The 21,515-nt window shown below is 42.2% G+C and overlaps 1 protein-coding gene across 5 annotated transcripts in view; it reads right to left on the bottom strand.

The window, feature by feature from the left end:
- Positions 1-4,978: 4,978 nt before the first annotated feature.
- Positions 4,979-21,515, bottom strand: part of HSD17B3 (hydroxysteroid 17-beta dehydrogenase 3) — a 142,051-nt gene continuing 125,514 nt past the window's right edge. For 4 of the 5 annotated variants that reach the window (XM_044286220.1, XM_044286219.1, XM_044286223.1 and 1 more), the window contains 5 exons: positions 16,706-16,740; positions 12,695-12,776; positions 10,092-10,157; positions 6,401-6,550; positions 4,979-5,162 (listed from right to left, as the gene is read on the bottom strand). In XM_044286220.1, coding sequence (XP_044142155.1) covers positions 4,992-5,162; positions 6,401-6,550; positions 10,092-10,157; positions 12,695-12,776; positions 16,706-16,740 — 504 coding nt within the window. In that variant the 3' untranslated portion in view covers positions 4,979-4,991. Of the gene's footprint in view, positions 5,163-6,379; positions 6,551-10,091; positions 10,158-12,694; positions 12,777-16,705; positions 16,741-21,515 lie in introns of all 5 variants that reach the window. The other variant, XM_044286221.1, reaches the window with a different exon arrangement.

Raw genomic sequence — 21,515 nt, 5'->3', positions numbered from 1 at the left:
CCAACCGATTTCTTGGTTTCACTATAGCATGGGAACACACAACAGAAGAATTTGCACAATATCGAAAATAGCAGCTCAACGAGTTGATAATGTCTACAATAAAATAAAAGAAAGAGATTATTCAAATCAAGCAATACGAAAACATAGTCTCATAACCTTACAACCTCATAATCGCAATTAAGACCTCTGGGATACAATGTATCGTAGCGTATGTATTCAAAATGCCTCTCTACGAAGTAAAAGTTTTTTTATATCACCTCCTCTCCTTGGTCTCACAACTTGCTCCAAAACCTGAAACCTTACCTGAGATATGGAAGGTTTACATTTATCAAAGTGGTAAGGCAACAGTAGTAATACATTTTTAGTCCTAATTGTGGACTTACCGTTTGCATAGTTTCACCCACATACGCAAGACCACACGGGCATTTGATCAAATAGATCACATTTTTTGACTCACAGGTAAAAAAAAAACTTAAATTTTGAAGGCCTTTCCTGTGTGAGGATGATATACCTCTGATACCTTAATAATATGAGAACATTGAAGACAATGCAGGCACGGAGATGTGCCTTTCTTTATTGTCCTCAATGTGATTTGGCTCAATGTTTCCTTTTTACTCCCTGAGTCTGGATGGACTAATTTATCTCTCAGGCTGGGGTTCTTTTTGTTACAAATCAATGGTGGATTTTTAAATTCCTCTACATCTGGGTATGCTTTAGTTAAAATACTACAATGTTTCCTAACCACACCATCTATGCTTACATTATAGGGATGATATTTATGCATGAACACTATGCGTTGTTGTTCACCTCGAGTATCCCTAGATGGGGGAGTGGTTCTAGCTTCCTTTAAAATGGACCTCAGGTACCCCCTTTCACTGAATCTAACCACCATTTCCTGCAATCTGTGGTCCTGCATAAGTCGGTCAGAAACAATAATTTTTATTCACTGAAACTGTGACTTTGGTATTGCTTTTTTCAGCGAGGGTGGGTGTGCACTAGTAAAATGTAAAATGCTGTTCCTGTCTGTCTCTTTCCTGAACAAATCAGTTAAAAGACGGCCATACTCATCCTTCATTACCACAGTATCCAAAAAGCTCACCTTATGTTTATTACAGGTAATAGTAAATCTGAGACCATCACAGACCCTGTTGAGATATTCAAAGAATTCAGATAGGATCTCACGCGGCCCCGCCCACACGCAAAAAATATCGTCTATAAATCTTTTCCAAATAAGTACGTTTTCTTGGTAATACATATTACTATAAACAAAAGACTCCTCAAAAGCTGACATAAACGCATTTGCGTAGGGCGGGGCCACGTTCGATCCCATCGCGGTTCCCCGTCGCTGCAAATAATATGCATCTTCAAACATAAACATAAAAAAATTGTTATGCAACACCAAACGTAGCATATGCAAAAAGAATTCCTGTTGTATCATTGGGTAGTCACTCCTTAATAATATATCAGCCACCGCCTGAATCCCTTTCTCATGATCAATTGATGTGTAGAGACTCACCACATCAATTTTACGAGCCAACTATCCACCGGAATGAAATGCAGGTCCGTAATTGCAGAGTGTTTTTTATCAAGGGTGTTAGGACCTTTTCCAAGGTGATAGATAAGGGGGACAATATCGAATCCACCGTAGCCACTATTGGATGGCTGGGGGGATTCACAAGCGTCTTATGGACTTTAGGCAATATATAGAGTACTGGTGTAATAGGTGATTGTTTAACCAAATATCTCTGCAACTGCTCATCAATGACACCTTTTACACCATAATGGTTTACCATTTCCATTATTGTCCTTGATAGAAAAACCGGGTCATGTTGCAGGCATACATAAGTATAAATATCAGACAATTGACGCATAATATAATTACCCTTGTCCATGATCACTATAGAGCCCCTTTTATCAGCGGGCTTAATGACCAAGGACATATCCTCTATTAACATTTTAATTAGCTACCCTTTCTTTAAGAGTAACATTATGACACATGTACAAACCCCCCTGTTTAACAGACCATAAATATGTCTCTATTTCTTTGGAAACAAATTGTATATACGGTATGCTTCAACAGGATTATATGTCCTGGGCGGCATGAATGTACTTTTCACTTTAAGGCCAAGATCTTGCAGACATTATTGTCAAACTACCTTAGGAATTTCTGTCATCTCCAATATTTCCCCGGGTTCCGAAAAATGGGCCTTAAGCCTGATCTTTCGAAAAACTGCTGGAGATCGATGTCCATCTGAAAACTATCGAACCCAGTCATCGGACTAAATGTTAAACCTTTTTGCAATGCCACAATCTGGTCAGGGTCGAAATTTCGAGAAGACAAATTAATCATTAGCGATTCTTTCTTACCTGGGAGCGGGTCTGTACAGCCTGGCTTGATCCCGCCGTAGATGTTCCGCCGGTGTTTGCAGCCCGCAGCCGCCCCTCCTCGTTGCGGGTGCCGGCCGCCTCTCCGAAAAAAAGTCAGGGAATTTTTGTGAGCCAGCTGACTCGCTCCCAGAGCTGGACACATAAGGACTTTGCTCTCCGAATCTCCTGTATCCCGATCGCCGCTGAAATGAGGTATCCTGCCCTCTGTATACTTTGTTTTGGATATAATCCTCGTTGTCTTGAAGAAACTTGATTTCTCTTCAGTTTCCTTTTTATATGTAGCTATATGTAAATCCACAGCTGTCACCAGGTTTGGGGCTTTAGAGCTGCGGACATGCACGGCTAGATCGCCGCTAGCATGTCCGCAATATATGTGTCCTATAGGGCTGTGTGGTTTTAATTTCTTTAAAAAAGGATTTGATAGATATGTAAATGAGTGTTGAATGTGTCCAAGGGGCTGTACGAATCTTACTTGTGCCCAGCCATGCTCGCCTGTGAAGGAGCCCAGCACCGCCTATGTATCCTCCTTTCATCAACGATAGATAGCCGTAATCTCGCGATGCGCGAGCTCGCACATGCGCAGTTCTTTCCCTGAGGCTGATGCCAGCACAGGGAAGGAACACTATACCGGCACTGCGCATGCGCGAGCTCGCGCATCGCGAGATTACGGCTATCTATCGTTGATGAAAGGAGGAGACATAGGCGGTGCTGGGCTCCTTCACAGGCAGGCGTGGCTGGGCACGGCTGGGCACAAGTAAGATTCGTACAGCCCCTTGGACACATTCAACACTCATTTACATATCTATAAAATCCTTTTTAAAGAAATTAAAACCATACAGCCCTATAGGACACATATATTGCAGACATGCTAGCGGCGATCTAGCCGCATGTCCGCAGCTCTATAGCCCCAAACCTGGTGACAGAATCTCTTTAATTTCATAAATTCGTCTGACGTCAACGAATCCTTAAGTTGTTGTTCCGTGCTCAATGTTTGCTCCTTGATCTCTACTATCGATTTCTGAATCCTCTCGATAGTTAATAAAATCAAATCTCTTGAACACTTATTAATGATTTTTTTCTAAATCACTCCAATATTCGGTGTCCTCACGGAAGAAAGTTGGGTGTAAATGCACCTGTAATCCTCTAGGTATTTTTTTTGATCTGCAACATTAAACGTGTTATTTTGAAATAATCTTCTCTACTGAGATAAATTAGTCCATGCAGACTTAGGCCTCATGCACACGACCGTTGTGTGCATCCGTGGCCGTTGTGCCGTTGTGACTTTCAATGGGTCCGTGGAAAAATCGGAAACTGCACCGTTTGGCAGCCGCATCCGTGATCCGTTTTTCCTGCCCATGAAAAAAATATGACCTGTCCTATTTTTTTCACGGCCAACGGTTCAAGGAACCCATTCAAGTCAATGGGTCCGTGAAAATCACGGATGCACACAAGATTGTCATCCGTGTCCGTGATCCGTGTCCGTGATCCGTGTCCGTTTTTTCCTATCATTTCAATGGCAAACTTGACTTAGATTTTTTTTTCATTTTTCATGTCCGTGGATCCTCCAAAAAACAAGGAAGACCCACGGACGAAAAAACGGTCACGGATCACGGACCAACGGAACCCCGTTTTGCGGACAGTGAAAAAATACTGTCGTGTGCATGAGGCCTTAGGGAGTAAAAAGGAAACATTGAGACAAAGCACATTGAGGACAATAAAGAAAGGCACATTTCCGTGCCTGCATTGTCTTAAATGTTCTCATATTATTAAGGTATCAGAGGTATATCATCCTCACACAGGAAAGACCTTCAAAATGTAAGTTTTTTTACCTGTGAGTCAAAAAATGTGATCTATTTGATCAAATGCCCATGTGGTCTTGCGTATGTGGGTGAAACTATGCAAACGGTGAGGGACAGGATATGCAAGCATAAGTCCACAATTAGGACTACAAATGTATTACTACCATTGCCTTACCACTTTGATAAATGTAAACCTTCCATATCTCAGTTAAGGTTTCAGGTTTTGGAGCAAGTTGTGAGACCAAGGAGAGGAGGCGATATAAAAAAACGTATACTTCGTAGAGAGGCATTTTGGATACATACGTTTGATATTTTGTATCCCAGAGGTCTTAATTGCGATTGCTTGATTCGTATTGCTTGATTCAAATAATCTCTTTCTTTTCCTTTATTGTAGACATTATCGACTCGTTGATCTGCTATTTTCGATATTGTGAAAATTCTTCTGTTATGTGTGTTCCCATGCTATAGTGAAACCAAGAAATCGTTTGGTTTATGTTTTGTTCCCCCCCCCCCATAAGGGGGTGGATGATGTCACTTTTCTTAATTGATGTGTGATAAGAGTCACTGTGAATTTGAGATGTATCTGTTGATGAAGGCTATATGCCGAAACGCGTTATTTTGAAATAATCTACTCTACTGAGCAATAAAGAAGATTAATATTCGCAACACATTGGCGGCTTGCTGGATTTTTTCATTGACCTTTTTTAGACCTGGCATGAGCGGAGAAAAGTTGCAGATTGCGGCGCAAATAACCTTTGCACCGCAATCTGCTCCAGGAATACACCAAAAATAGGCAAATTTCTGTTAGTAAATGCCCCCCCCCCCCCAGTGCCTATAAGCTAAGTAACCCAGTATTGGCAGCCAGCTTAAGTTTTTATTTTCTTTACTTTTTCTTAGCATTAATGTTGTTAGAAAATACTCTTGTACTCTTGTGCTGTGGATCACCCACAGCGGAACTTGGTTCATGATACCTCCCTGAAAGAAAAAAACAAGAAAATGTATCATGATCATTTTTCAAATTAAAAAATAAATATCAACGCTGTATTTGTGATGGTGCTATAAAGTTTTTATTTGATTTAAAATACTGGATGTTCTTTGAAGAGACAGGGGTAGGTTTTGGTGGCCTTCATCGATTTTAAAAGAAAACAATATAAATATAGGGGGTCATTTTTTTTTTTTTTTTGCAGATACGGTTGCAAAGGGGATTTGCAGCCAAATCTGCGACTTTTGCCCGCTCACTCCACTTTTCCGAGTGGTGGAAAAAGGGGGCGTGGCGTGGATGAGGGAGGGCCAGCTGTCTCATTTACCATTTTCAATATTTCATATCAATAAAGAACATCTTCAGCAACAGATGAGCATATGTAATACTCAACATCCTTATAACGACAATACATCTTTTTCCAATATTGGGGCTGCCCACTCCACTTCAAAGTGTCACCTAGCCTCACTTCAAGTTCCTATAGTCTCAGGCCCCAACAGCAGTTGCTTGGCCCACATGGGAACCTGCACAAGCAGACACAATGGAGATTTATTTTCTTTACAGGTCCTAATAAAGGTCATGGCAGCCCCTGCCCAGAACCTGTGAATATAGGCAAGCTGCAGGAGTGGCTTGTAAGTAGATTTCCATAAGATTATCTCCTGATTGGAGTGGATCACGTAGGTTAGATTTGGATGGTGGGGTATGCCAGCTATAACTTTTATGGTGCTAAGTATCACTTTTAGGCCTCTTTCACAAAAGCGATTTTTCCGTCTGGTTGCATTGTTTGTAATAGGTCTGTACATGAGAATTAGTTTTTCATGCATTATCTTTGCATTTAGGAAAAATCGCAGCACGTTCTATATTGTGCTTTTTTTTACGCAGCCCTGGCTCTATAAGTGAATAGGACTTGCATGAAAAACAAAAAGCATCCGGATGCAATGCGTTTTTCACTGATGGTTGCTAGGAGATGTAGATTATTATTCTTCAATTTTTCTTCACGCACGTAAAAAAATGCATGCAATCCAGATACAATCCAGAGGGAAAAAACGCACACACTGAACACAATCGCAGAAAAAGTGATTAAAATTGAGTGCAAAACCATCAGTTATTCCCTGAACAGATCCTGACACAATCCGTATCGCTCGTGTGAGAGGTCTTAATGGTAACAGATATTTAACTTATAATTCCATAAATTCATGATATCTGGACATACACAGCTCTAGACGGAATTTACCAAAACTGCATGTGCAAGGCAGCCGAATGTCTCGCTCCCGTGTGTAACATGATTTAGTGACTCTCGTACAAAGTCTTCTGAAGATTTTGTTATTAAATTTGTTGACATGTTTTTTGTCATAGGAGTAGAAACACCATATGGAGTAACTGCCTGAGAAGAAGAAGATATAGGAAGGTTAGGCACAGATGAAATGTATATTAATAAATAAATTCAATATTTTGTTATTACATAATTGTATTATTCAGGGATCCAATTAGGGGGCTGCTGTACATACTACACTGCTTCTCAACAGAGGCCTCTTAAGGAAGTTGGAGAATCTGAAGCAAGAAGACAATGAGTCAGGGGCAAAGAGGCTGCTTTGAATCACTGTTTCTCAGAGAGGCCTCCCCGTACCCTGATTCAGCATCATCCAGTACCTTTTGATCTTCCCCGCTCCTCTCCAATGTGGCATCACTGAGTTAGGAGGCGAGGACTCAGGACCCAACATAATAAGAAGTAAGAGGTGCTTACAGCATTGTTACATCTATAGGGATGGGGTTTAGAGCTGCAGAGAGACACAAACTCTATTTGGTCTCAATGACTGGACCTCAGCTTCTCTTTTACTTTGGTTTGGCAGGGTGAGCACTGCTTGTGTGAATTTATAGTACTAGGTCTAGCTGAGGGATAGGTTCCTGTATGGCCAGGAAGCCCTGTTCAAGAAAAACAACCTGTTTCTTTTAGGGACAGTCTACAGTCAGTATTAAACTTCTCCAACTCAACCCTGTATTTTTCACCAGGTTCCCAGTGTTAAAATACTTTAGTAGTCACAGAGTGTAAGTTCTCAGGACACAGCAAAATTTGTAGAAGTTATACATTAGTATACTGGAGTCCGTAGCAGTAATTTGATCTTGTGTGACCAAGCTATCCTTTTCAGGGCGAAAATCCCACTTACTGCTAGAGACAATCTAGGGAGAGTTTATATAGTTTTTTTCTTGCCACATTCCCACAGGGTTTTACGTTACAAATTCCATAGTGGTTTACCCATAAAAAAGGCAGAAATAGATTGACTTTGTACAAGACTGAACCTTAACATTAACATTTTTCATGAAACATTTTTTCAACGACAAAAAAACTTTTCTCCCCTTGGTTGGAAGGGCAGATTAGCATGTTTATAAAAAAATCTCCTCCCATTTATCAGATGTAGATTTATTTGGCAACAAGCCATTTTGATCTGCGCGTTCTATAACCCTACTAACCTTGGTCAACCTTGTTGCTGATACCTTGCCAGTAGTCCGGCGTACATAATAGAGGGGTTATCCAAGACTTAAAAAAGACCTCAGAGTGACTGAACTGTGGTTCATATTTATGGTCACCGCTTCTGGGTTGAGGCTCCATTGCTTCCCTTCCATCTCTGCAGCTCCACCCTGCTGTGGCATCAACATCCTGTTGACCCGTGCCACATGACCACTGCAGCCAATCACTGGACACATAGGTGACCTGTACAGGATGTGATTTAGTGACATGCCGCATGGGTGACAGGTCACCGCTGTGGCCAGTGATTGGCTGCAGCAGTCAAGTGGCACTAGTCACCAGCATGTTGATGCTAAACCATCGCTGAGCTGTAGAGACAGCCAGGGAGCAATGGAGCTGGAACACAGTGGCGGGGACCAGTAATTATGAACCACACAATGGGTTGGCCACTCTCCGAGGTCTTTTTTAAGTCTTGAATAACCCCTTTAATCATAGGGAATCCTCTAATACAGAATTCATGAAACACATTCTAAACATGCCAAGCATACCTCGTGCTGCCTCAACATTGTATATGTACGCCGCTGAGTGTGTCAAAAAGTTTGTATTTGGAAACCACACTTTCTTTCTAAGTCCTGTGTTTGCCCCATTATTGTTACGATTTCCCTGACACAGTCATCAACTTTTGAATGTGCTTTGTTTTTTATGTACAGACAAAGTTAATGAAACTTCATAATGCAAGTTGCAGCACCAGGAATTAATAGGTCTTCAAGTTCCTAAAGATGTTTGTATACAGAGTAGCCAGGCCGCTGTAATCACATTCAGATTACCTCTAATTGCTGGCTTGCACCTCCACTGGCGACTTAAACCATAGCTAGTAGGGACTTGCGGAAATCCATGGGCTTCACAGATGAATGGAACAGATTTTTCATCTACAAAAAATTTCTGGAACAAAATCTGCTGCATGTGAAGGCACCCATACGGGAGCAGCCTGGCAGTTAGGGTTACGGTCCATTCACACATCTGTGTTTTGCGGATCCGTGGATCTGCAAAACACGGACACAGGCAATGTGCGTTCACCAGCACTATAATAGAAAATGCCTAATCTTGTCCGAAATTGCATGTTCAATTTTTTTGGGGAGCCGTGGACCGGAAGATCGACGGCGCGCTCCAGAAATGCGGAGAGCACATAGTGTGCTCTCAGCATCCATTCCGTCCCCATAGAGAATGAATAGGTCCGCATCCGTTCCGCAATTTGCAAAGTGTAAGCCAAAAGAAATCCTTGGGGGAGGGGGCTTAAAAAAAGGTTTAAAAAATATAATTTTTTTTATCCCTTTCCCCAGAATAAAAAATATGAATAAATAAACAATAAAACATGCTGCGTCCCAAAATGCCTGAGCTATTAAAAATATTTATCCCATATGTTGAATCACGTAAAGGAAAAAATAAAAATGGCCGATTTGCAATTTTTTTATCATTTGACTTACGCCAAAAAAATGGAATAAAATGTTATCAAACAAAGTTCACACACTCCAAAATTGCATCAATAAAAACTACAGATCATCCCACAAAAATGAGCCCCCACGCAGCTCCGTAGACATAACTATAAAAAAGTATATGGCAATGAAAAGAAAAAAAAGTTTCATGTTTTTTTCAGCATTAAAACACAATAGAAAAGAAAAAAAAAGTTTCATGTTTTTTTCAGCATTAAAACGCAATAAAAAAATATATAATTTTGGTATTGTTGTAATCGTACTGACTTTGAGAATGAAGGGCACAGGTCAGGGAATGCTGTTAAGACAAAACCCTATTCCACCCCATTTGGAATGTTACCGCTTCCCACTACATTATGTGCAATATTAAATGGTGCCATTAGTAAGTACAACTTGTCCACACAAAATCAGGCCCTCATGTGGCTATATGAATGAAAAAATAGTTATGGCTCAGTTATGAAAATGCAAAAATGAAAACTCCTCTGGCACTCAAGTGGTTAAAGGAATAATAGGCAAGAATACATGGGAATAGGCATTATTGTTATCCCTAATCAGCCTTGGAAATTTTAACAGAGGTTAGAGAAATTAGAGTCAGTTCTTGAGGCAGATTAACGAGGCTCTTTTTAATGGCTTTTATGTCAGGAACAAAAATAAGGCATTTATAAGAGAAAAATAGGACAAAAAGAAATGTCACAAGATGCATAATTATGACATAAAAGTATCACATGGTTTACCTCAATCTGAAGGAAAGCTACAAAAATACAGCATTAACATATTACTTATATACTGCTGCAGCATGGTGGATTTGCCTAGAGAGCCAATGGTCACCCCAAATCTTACAGGTTTAGTGGGTCTAATCTTGCAGAATGCATTCATTGTACAGTACTGCCATATAACACTATGAAGTCTGACATTTTATACTAATTACATTAGTGTAAACTGTAATTGATGGTTGTCTTATTACACATTACCTGTATAATAATCCCTTTGGATTTGTACTCAGCTTGAAGGGCCTTGGAGAAAGTAGTGACAAACGCCTATCAAAAGAAAGTCCAAAAACAGTTCCACACATTATCGCAAGGCAAAACATAACTATAAGAGAACACACAAAGTGTACCGAATCCTTATTCAAATGATACCACACACAATGCTCCTAACTGTTACAATATTAAGGGGATCCTGACTTGTTCCTTATGTTGCCCTTTCTGAGGACAGCGCAGTGTAGTGGAAGACACTGATTGACATGTTCTTCTAAGCACTTCTCAATAGCATCGGTCCACACACTGCACAGTTTGACTTTGGGTCTTTAAAATGACTTCATGTTAATATCTAAGTGACAGACCAATGAAATCACTTTCCAAAAGATAAGGAAGGCAGCACATGATCTTGATTGACAAGTAGAGAACGTATAATCCACAGTGATCATATTCTGTGGTGTGGCTTCACATAAGCCTTTTTCAAGAGTAATGGATTCAGCATGTGTGCCACTACTCTACCTGACTGGTTCCCTTTCATTTGTTCCAGGACAACCATTTTAAGTTGAAAACATTAGTAGTTGAGATCATAGTTCTATGGAAAACTAGTAATTGGTTCCTAGGCTTCAAAATATCACCTCAAAAGAAGAAAACATGAAGATTAAGAACAATATGGACATATCTAGTACAGATAAAGCGAGGGCTTCCTTGTAAAAGTCAAAAGAACTGCTGGAAGCGGTAAATCACTTTCTTGGTATGCAGTAGAGTAATGATAAAATGGAGCTGCCCCAACCTGGTGTCCATAGAAGCAGCTAATCCTGGTGAGAGGCGCTAATCAGTACAACTCCAGTAGTACGTGTTTTACCAGTGTAACACCTATGTCCAGTTGATTGACATCCTAGTTCTCCTATGTGCCCGTAAATGGGACGGCGCACACGCTGGATTTTACGGGCACATAGGAAAACTAGGATGTCAATCAACTGGACATGGGTGTGCCAAAGAGTGAGAAGACAGAGCCTCTAGGTGCTGCAGCAACGCCCCACTAGCACCTAGAGGCTCATTAGCATATTTAAAAAAATGTCTTTATTTTGAAGGAACAGTGGCAGGCAGGGAGTTAAAAATCATACAGTTATGTTCTGCTGACATTAGCTCATCGCTAATCTCAGCCAGATACATAACGATTTTTCTGATGACAGAAACCCTTTCAGGGCATGACAGGACAAGCTCATATTTTAAAGAGGCTCTGTCACCTGGTGCAAGCATACCCTACTTGGCATATAGCCAGGTAGGGCTAATAACGCTGACAAAAAGCATACCTTTCTTTTTTTTTCTATTACGTCTTGTTTGGCAGGAAAATCAACTTTTACAAATCTGCTAATGAGCAAAAGGAGCACTCGGAGGCGGAGTTATGCCTTCCGAGCACTGCTTCTGCAACGCCCATATAATTATACTGCCGCCCTTATTCTAATAATCACACCCCCATCTATGACGGCGCGTGCGCACTAGACTTAACATTCCCCTTGGCTAGCGTATTCCTCTAGTGCGCACACGCCGTATTAGATGCGAGTGCGCAGGCGCGGGATCTCAGCACTTGTCCGGTGGGTCTAGCGCTGTCAGTCAAAGGGATTGGGGGCGTGATTATTAGAATAAGGGCGGAATATATAATTACATGGGCGTCGCAGAAGCAGTGCTCGGAAGGCATAAGCCCACCTCCGAGTGCTACTTTTGCTCATTAGCATATTAGTAAAAGTAGATTTTCCAGCCAAACTGGACCTAATAGAAAAAGAAAGGTATCCTTTTTGTCAGTGTTATCAGCCCTACTTGGCTATATGCCAAGTAGGGTATGCTTGCACCAGGTGACAAATTTAAATCTCTCATAGATGAGCTAGGAAATATGCACAGTGGGAGCTGGTGAAAAATGGACACAGAGGGCAAAAACGTATTGAACTGCCATGAGAGCAGAGTGGCACTACAATCATAAGCCCGTGTTTCTTCCGCCATTCTGTTAGGTATGTGTGGTAAAAGAAGGAAAGGAACCACAATCAGTGACTCTTTCCATACTTTCCATGATGGCATTATCTACTACCAAGGCCCTAGTCCAACAAGAACAAATGAGTCTGCAAATGCAATGCATTTCCATCTTCTCCATGTTTCAACTAAATTTGGAGTTACATGGCTCGATTATCGGGAATGAACATTCCTATGAACGCTCCTCGCACATAATCTACCCATCTAAAGGTGCTGCAGGTCACCCAATGAATGAGCAAAACATCCGTTCATCGGGTGAAATGATCTGAGGTGCGGACAACACAATCATCGTTCTTGGGCAGCAGATTGTGTGGTCTAAACAGCAATCTGCTCTCCAGTAGCAAAGGTTTTGTACGGGGATGAGCGATAGCAGCAGCGATCGCTCGTCCGAATACTGTGGAAATGCAGCGCTTCACCTCCACTTAACGAGCAGTCGATTGTCAGAAAGGTACGCTTCCTTCCCAAAATCCGGCTTCTCCTCGCAACATCTCAGTGCACCTTAAAGACAATGCAAGCAATTACCAAAAAAACAGTTCATTACCTAATGTGTTGAATACTCCAAATTCACTTACTTTAGAAGCAGAATAGATAGTATAGAGTGGGCAAGGAAAGCTACCAATAGCAGAGGAGATATTCAAAATAAGACCCTTTCTCCTAAAAATGAAGAACAAATAATAGTGATATATTATTCTCATTGTAACAAATATCTAATATAAGACAGTTTATACTTTTCTGCAAATAGTTATATTACATTAACCCCTCAAGGATCAGGCCATTTTAGGACTACACTAAATTTTAGATTTTATATCTCAGAATTTTGGAACCCAAATTTTTTTTTATATTTAATTTGGATCTAATAACATATATATATGTATATATATATATATATATATATATATATATATACAGACGTGGACAAAATTGTTGGTACCCTTTGGTCAATGAAAGAAAAAGTCACAATGGTCACAGAAATAACTTTAATCTGACAAAAGTAATAATAAATTAAAATTCTATAAATGTTAACCAATGAAAGTCAGACATTGTTTTTCAACCATGCTTCAACAGAATTATGTAAAAAAATAAACTCATGAAACAGGCATGGACAAAAATGATGGTACCCCTAACTTAATATTTTGTTGCGCAACCTTTTGAGGCAATCACTGCAATCAAACGCTTCCTGTAACTGTCAATGAGACATCTGCACCTCTCAGCAGGTATTTTGGCCCACTCCTCATGAGCAAACTGCTCCAGTTGTGTCCGGTTTGAAGGGTGCCTTTTCCAGACTGCATGTTTCAGCTCCTTCCAAAGATGCTCAATAGGATTGAGGTCAGGGCTCATAGAAGGCCACTTTAGAATAGTCCAATTTTTTCCTCTTAGCCATTCTTGGGTGTTTTTAGCGGTGTGTTTTGGGTCATTGTCCTGTTGTAAGACCCATGACCTGCGACTGAGACCAAGCTTTCTGACACTGGCTAGTACATTTCTCTCTAGAATTCCTTGATAGTCTTGAGATTTCATTGTACCCTGCACAGATTCAAGACACCCTGTGCCAGACGCAGCAAAGCAGCCCCAGAACATAACAGAGCCTCCTCCATGTTTCACAGTAGGGACAGTGTTCTTTTCTTGATATGCTTCATTTTTTCGTCTGTGAACATACAGCTGATGTGCCTTGGCAAAAACTTCGATTTTTGTCTCATCTGTCCACAGGACATTCTCCCAGAAGCTTTGTGGCTTGTCAACATGTAGTTTGGCATATTCCAGTCTTGCTTTTTTATGATTCGTTTTCAACAATGGTGTCCTCCTTGGTCGTCTCCCATGTAGTCCACTTTGGCTCAAACAACGACGGATGGTGCGATCTGACACTGATGTTCCTTGAGCATGAAGTTCACCTTGAATCTCTTTAGAAGTCTTTCTAGGCTCTTTTGTTACCATTCGGATTATCCGTCTCTTAGATTTGTCATCAATTTTCCTCCTGCGGCCACGTCCAGGGAGGTTGGCTACAGTCCCATGGATCTTAAACTTATGAATAATATGTGCAACTGTACTCACAGGAACATCTAGTTGCTTGGAGATGGTCTTATAGCCTTTACCTTTAACATGCTTGTCTATAATTTTCTTTCTGATCTCTTGAGACAGCTCTTTCCTTTGCTTCCTCTGGTCCATGTCGAGTGTGGTACACACCATATCACCAAACAACACAGTGATTACCTGGAGCCATATATAGGCCCAATGGCTGATTACAAGGTTGTAGACACCTGTGATGCTAATTAGTGGACACACCTTGAATTAACATGTCCCTTTGGTCACATTATGTTCTGTGTTTTCTAGGGGTACCATCATTTTTGTCCATGCCTGTTTCATGAGTTTATTTTTTTACATAATTCTGTTGAAGCATGGTTGAAAAACAATGTCTGACTTTCATTGGTTAACATTTATAGAATTTTAATTTATTATTACTTTTGTCAGATTAAAGTTATTTCTGTGACCATTGTGACTTTTTCTTTCATTGACCAAAGGGTACCAACAATTTTGTCCACGTCTGTATATATATATCTATATTTATTTACTTCGATACGAATTTCAGGAAAAATTAGATACGCTGCAAAGCCAAATTTTCTCATGCTTTGTGGTAAAAAATCTATTTTTCCTGAAATAGCAGCAAAAAAACAAAACATACTCCCCTCATCCATTTGCTTGCGGAGAGGCAATCGCATCTTAACTGAAGAAACCGCGCATAATCTTGCGTGGGTGACATTTGAAGTCACCACATCACCATGTTGGCAGGGCATGGCGATTTTATCAGTGATGATGTCACCGCACCCAACCAGTGTGATGATGTCATCATGTCACCTCGCAAGATTTTGTCACCGCCAGAGATCTGAGAAGCTCTGACAGACGTTCTTCAGTACCTCTGCTTGAGGTTCTTTTGTTTTGGTTTTGTTTTGTCATCTCGTTTCCCTCTCTCAGCTGTCATCTAGTTTGCATCTGGCACTGATTGCATCCCTTTATTTCCCCTCCCATACTGCATCACTTTGCGGTTTATACTACTTCCTGGATTGTGCTCACTGCTAGATGCTGCAACTGCTGGCTCTTCAGATAAGTCTGTTCCTTTATTTGTGTTTTCCTGTTGGCTTGATCCTATGTGACCCTGACTCCCTCCGTATTAAGTGTAGGGAGCCGGTGGTCGTGTCCCCTCACTATTATAGGGTTTTCAGGTGTCACACAGTCTAGGTATGAGGGCATGCGATTATCTATCATAAAGATCTTTGCATGGGCTGAGCAGTCAGGGAGAGCTATAGGGCTTTTATAGGGCTCACCCTTATGTTCCTTAGTTTGGATCAAGTCAGTCGGATCTTTATTTGTGTCTTCGAGTTTTCTGCAACACCATCCGTGACAGATTTTGCGTGGTTTCTTTAATCAAGGTGACTGCGAAAGCCTCTCCGCGAGCAAATGGATAAGGTGAGTATGTTTATTTAATTTTTTTATCCTGATTAACCCCTGAAAGGCCTCCATTTTAGCATCAGATGCTGCAATCAGCAATGAACGTGGCATCTGCTGGGGGGAAAATCGGCACAATCGCCCCATCATTGTGCCCGCTACTTAGAAAGGAATGTGATTTGTGATAAAGTTATTCGTAATGAATCAAATTTATTTTTGAAATTTGGTGAAGCAGACGAATCAAATTTTTCATAACTTTGCTCATCACTAGTAGGAGTATGTACATGTAATTAGTGGCTAATTTTTTATTTCATTTTGGAGGACAAGCAAAACAAAAACACTATTCTGCCATAAGCCCTAGATATCATGTCAGCAGGGCTGGCCCTCATAGTTAGGCCTCCTGCACATGAACGTGTGCTCCCCGTGGTCATGTTGTGGCCCGCAAATTACAGGCCGCAATGCATGAACACTGTCCGTGTGGCAGCCACATCGGATCGCGGACCCATTTACTTTAATGGGTCCACGATCCGGCCGTTCCGCAAAAAGATAGGATATGTTCTATCTTTTTGCAGAATGGAAGTACAGGACAAAACACCACGGAAGCACTCCGTAGTGCTCTCGTAGGGTTCCGTTCCGCACCATTCCGCATCTCCGGATATGCGGATCCATTGAAGTGAATGGGTCCGCATCCGTGATGCGGAATGTACACGGAATGGCACCTGTGTATTGCGGATCCGCAAATGCGGTCCACAATACGGCTACAGGGCGTACATGTTCGTGTGTAGGAGGCCTTAATGGGTGCACCATGCTGCCAGGGTTATCTGCTTTCTTTGAAGCTGGCCATTGTCTTATGAATGTAATATATACTTTAACAAGACAAAAAAGATGTCCAAAATAATAATAGCAACACAATAATTGTCATAAAGATACAACTAATACAGTAATAATCTTATTATTATTATTATTATTACAGAGTCACTGTGTTTTAGGGAACTGCTGCTAATACTGGACTTTGATAATTTTCTTCTTTCAAATCAGAAGTAAAATCGTAACCTATTTTCTCTGGTCATCATTCTCTACCCTATACATATGATATATACTATATTTTACTAAAGTAGTAGGAAATGTGACACTGTCATAGGGTTTACCTTTGCTCCATCTGCTTTAATACTAGTCTTGTCATCTAAATAAAAAGACATAACAGTGAGTTATATATGATGTGTGTGTGTTTGTCTGTTTGTGTATATACACACAATTCAGCTAATACACTCTAAAATGGATTATCCACTGATTAAAGTAAAAATTGAAAATCAGACATAACGTAGCTCATGACACTCTCGCATGGTTCCAGCAGCTCAGGGAGTGTGCCCTTTCTATTGCAGCTCTCTCCCTATCCTAGCTCTGGGGCCATATCCTTTCTGCTGCAGCTCTCTCACTATCCCAGCTTGGGGGGGGGGGGGGGGGCGGTTATTCTTCCTGAGAGGTGTCCTTCCTGCTGCAACTCTCTCCCTGTAAGGCCCCTTGCAGACGAGCGTGTCCAGATTAGGTCCGGATGCGTCCCGGTGCATTGCGGCAAACCCGCGAGAGTAGGTACACAATTGCAGTCAGTTTTGACTGCGATTGCGTTCCGATGTTCAGTTTTTATCGCACGGGTGCAATGTGTTTTGCACGAGTGTGATAAAAAACTGAATGTGGTACCCAGACCAGAAATTCTTCACAGAAGTTCAGGTTTGGGTTAGTTGTAGTGTAGATGTTATTATTTCCCCTTATAACATGGTTATAATGGAAAATAATAGCATTCTGAATACAGAATGCATAGTACAATATGGTGATGGATCATGTGACAGACCATGTGATAAACGTAGTGACGTAGTAACCATGTTATAAGGGAAAATAATACTGATTGGGTCCCCATCCCGATCGTCTCCTAGCAACCGTGCGTGAAAATCGCACCACATCCACACTTGCTTGCGGATGCTTGCGATTTTCACGCAACCCCATTCATTTCTATGGGGCCTGCGTTACGTGAAAAACGCACAAAGAGGAGCATGCTGCAATTTTTACGTAACGCACAAGTGATGCGTGAAAATCACTGCTCATGTGCACAGCCCCATAGAAATGAATGGGTCTGGATTCCGCGCGGGTGCAATGCGATTACATCACGCATTGCACCCGCGCGGAAATCTCGTCCGTGTGAAAGGGGCCTTACTGTTACAGCTTCAGAAGATGGGGTTGGTGGCAGTTGAAGGATGCAGTTGAGCATGTGCATCCACCTCAGTGAGGTGGACAGAGAAATATGGAAATGAACAAGCAAACAGCAGGTGGCACTATACAGAGTTTATTGAATAACTCAGTGGCTATTTTGTGAATCATATGCAATTACAAAGTATTCTGATCCAGGTGCTGCTTTGAAAAATGTAGAATGCAGCATGGTGGCTCAGTGGTTAGCACTGGTGCCTTGCAGCTCTGGGGCCCTGGGTTTAAATCTGACCAAGGACAATATCTGCATAGAGTTTGCATTTTGTTGATCTGAGGCTCTATTCCCGAGTTATACTTTTTCTTAATATGCAAATTAAGCCTTTGGTGCAATGAGGGCATCATCACTGCTCTTGTTGCACTGAAGTTCCACTCATTTCTGTGGTCAGCCTCTCCCTCACTGCTTTCTCACTGCCTGGCCTTATCAATCAAAGCAGCAAGGGAGGCGCTAGCCGCAGAAATTAGTGGAGAATAGGTGCAATAAGAGCAATGGTGATGCCCTAATTGCACCAAAAGCATAACTTGCACACTAAGGCCTATTGCACACGACCTTTTGGCTTTTTCAGTATTTTGCGGTCCGCAAAAAAAGGGATCCACAAAAAATATGGATGACGTCAGTGTGCATTCCATTTTTTGCGGAACGGAACAGCTGGCCCCTGATGGAACAGTACTATCCTTGTCCGTTTTGGGGACAATAATAGGACATGTTCTATCTTTGAATGGAACGGAAATACGGAAACGGAAGGCATACAGAGTACCGTTTTTTTTTGCAGACCCATTGAAATAAATGGTTCCGTATACGGACCGAGTGCAAGAGGCCTAAGGCCTCTTTCACACTACCGTTTATTTTTTCCATTTTACGGGGCGGTTTGGAACAATTCATTTCAATGGTTCCACAAAAAAAAAATGGAATGTACTCCGTATGTATTCCATTTCCGTGTTTCCGTATCTCCATTCCGTGCAAAGATAGAACATGTCCTATATTTGGCCGCAAATCACGTTTCGTGGCTCCATTATAGTCAATGGGTCGGCAAAAAAAACTGAATGCATACGGAAATGCATCCTTATGTCTTCCGTATCCATTCCGTTTTTTGCGGAACCATCTATTGAAAATGTTATGCCCAGCCCAATTTGTTCTATGTAATTACTGTATACCGTATTTTTCGCCCTATAAGACGCACCTAGGTTTTGGAGAAGGAAAATAAGAAAAAAAAAAGTTTTAACCAAAAGGTGTGCTTTTGGTGGGTTTTGAACTAATGGTGGTCTGTGCATGACACGAATATGGGGGATCTGTGGATGACGCACTGTTATGGAGGGGATTTGTGGATGGCACTGTTCACTGTTATGGGGGATCTGTGGATGGCACTGTTATGGGGGGATCTGTGGATGGCACTGTTATGGGGGGATCTGTGGATGGCACTGTTATGGGGGGATCTGTGGATGGCATTGTTATAGGGGGGTGATCTGTGGATGGCACTGTTATGGGGGGTGGATCTGTGGATGGCACTGCTATATATGTGTCACCCACAGATCCCCCACCCCATAAAAGTGCCATCCACATATCTCCCACCCCATAATAGTAGCATCCACAGATGCCCTAATATACCATAGCTAAACCTGTGGGAGGGGGAGGAGGGGCCGGTGTTATGCAAACGCGGCGGGGCCAGTGTGGTCACTGTACTCCGGCCCTGCCGCTCACTCACTACTTTATTGCTTAAGTGAGAGGCAAATGCGTTTGCCGTATTTGTGGGAGGGGAAGCTGGTTACCTTATATAAACTCCCCTCCCCCTGACAGCGTTCTCGGCGGCGAATGCTTACAGCAGTGTTCCTCAGCTGACAGGCACTTCCGGTTGCACGAGCAGGCTGGGTCCGCGTTCATTGCAGGAAGCAAGCGGCAAGACGGTGGTAGGATCGGGGCCAGGTTATGGGGGGGGATGATGTCGGACGGCTACCGGCATGAGTCGGTTGGGGGCGAGAAGGCACGCAGGCAAGCTACGTCTGCAGCTTATTAAGACCTGTCACGTCTTCAGGCAAACTCACGTGCTGCCACGTCTGCAGCTAATTAAGACCTGTCACGTCTTCAGGCAATGGGTTCGGTCTGATACGTTTTCGGACACATAAGTCCTGACACGACTTCAGGCACCACGCATGGGGACCTCACATATTACACGGTGGTGTCATTTAAGTTAAGGGTATTACTGGTACTGTCACGTGTGCGGTGCATGGGTTAAGCATAGAGTGGGGTTTAGAGCACCAGCTGCAGTATAACTATCTAATCCTGTCTATAGGGGAGTGGTCTGCTTTATACAGGGTCCTTTCCATGGTTTCACCTATCAGGTTGGCGGTGGGCTAATGGTGACGGTTCATTTAGTGAGGCTACAAGTTCAAGCATATAAAATTTGTTTTGTGTTTCTTTTCTTTACCGTTCCAGTGCAAGATGTCTAATATTTCAGAAAGTGGTGACACTCCTAGTTGTCATGGCAGTATTGATCAGCAGTCCGAGAGTGGAGGACCTTCCTACAGGGCATGGACCGTGCCCAAATTGATGGCAGAACTAACAAGAAGAGGGGTTCCGTTTTCCACCTCAGCCAGGAAGGCTGAACTGTATAGACTTTTACAAGCTGAGTCTGCAGGGCCAAGTCAGGAAGTGGTCTCTATGAACACAATTCAGACATCCCTGACACAATTGCATACCTTGATCAATTCAATGGCGACGTCATTGTCCGACGTGCAAGTTAGATTGGAGTCTGTCGAGAATAAGGTCATCTCAGGTTCTTCGGCAGGGGCCAGTGGCCCGGCCACGCAGGGAATACAACAGGAACCGCAAGCAGCTCCTATTAGTCTTCCTGATGTCACACCCTCACATTTCATCCCAAGCAATATTCGGCAGGACATTCTAGAGGGTAAGGATGTAAACTTGGCTACACTCCTTATCGCCACTCATGAAACGCCGGATAACAAAACGATTGCTTGCGGGGAAGTGTCAGTGATTTTGAAATCAAAAGATGTTAGGCTCAATAGGAAGCTTTCCGTTGCTGAATTTGTATTAGCCTTCAGTTTATGGCGAGATGTTGTTTGTTCAGTCAGTCCACAGAGAAGGGAGGAACTGGACTTGTATCTATATAAGGTTGTGGAACTTGGGTATAAGTATGGAGGTACAGCGTTTTATGAGTACCACAGATCTTTCTCGGCTAAAGCAGCAGCTGCACTATCCCAATTTAATCAAAAGATTGACTGGTCTAAAATGGATACTGAATTATTCTGCCGACACTTTGCAGGCTTGAAAGCACCGGCTTGTTCGTTATGTAACTCTTATTCCCATACGACGGCTTGGTGCACCAGTAGCAATGGGTTGGTAGAATTCCAGCAGGTGAAGAATTTTCAGTTCCCCTCCACCAGCAGAATGGCTTCGGGTTCGGATAAACTAGGTCGACCGATCAAGTTCCTGGGCAGATCACAACTGTGTAATAACTTTAATTTAGCAAATTGTAATTATAGTCAATGCAGGTTGCTACACTTGTGCTCCATTTGCTTCAGGGCTCACCCAAAGGCGGCCTGTCCACAGAGAGATGTCAAGACCACATGACTAGGCGTGGTGAATATAGATCTGCTCAGGCTGTTGCTGGCGGATCACCCACAGGCAGGTTGGGTGCAATTCGTCCTGGAGGGCTTAGCGAACGGGTTTCATACAGGTTTCATGGC

This window comes from Bufo gargarizans, chromosome 3 (genome assembly GCF_014858855.1).
Source record: "Bufo gargarizans isolate SCDJY-AF-19 chromosome 3, ASM1485885v1, whole genome shotgun sequence".
NCBI lineage: Eukaryota > Metazoa > Chordata > Amphibia > Anura > Bufonidae > Bufo > Bufo gargarizans.
Note: the sequence above shows the minus strand (reverse complement) of the source record. Positions and strands in the feature narration are given on the sequence as shown.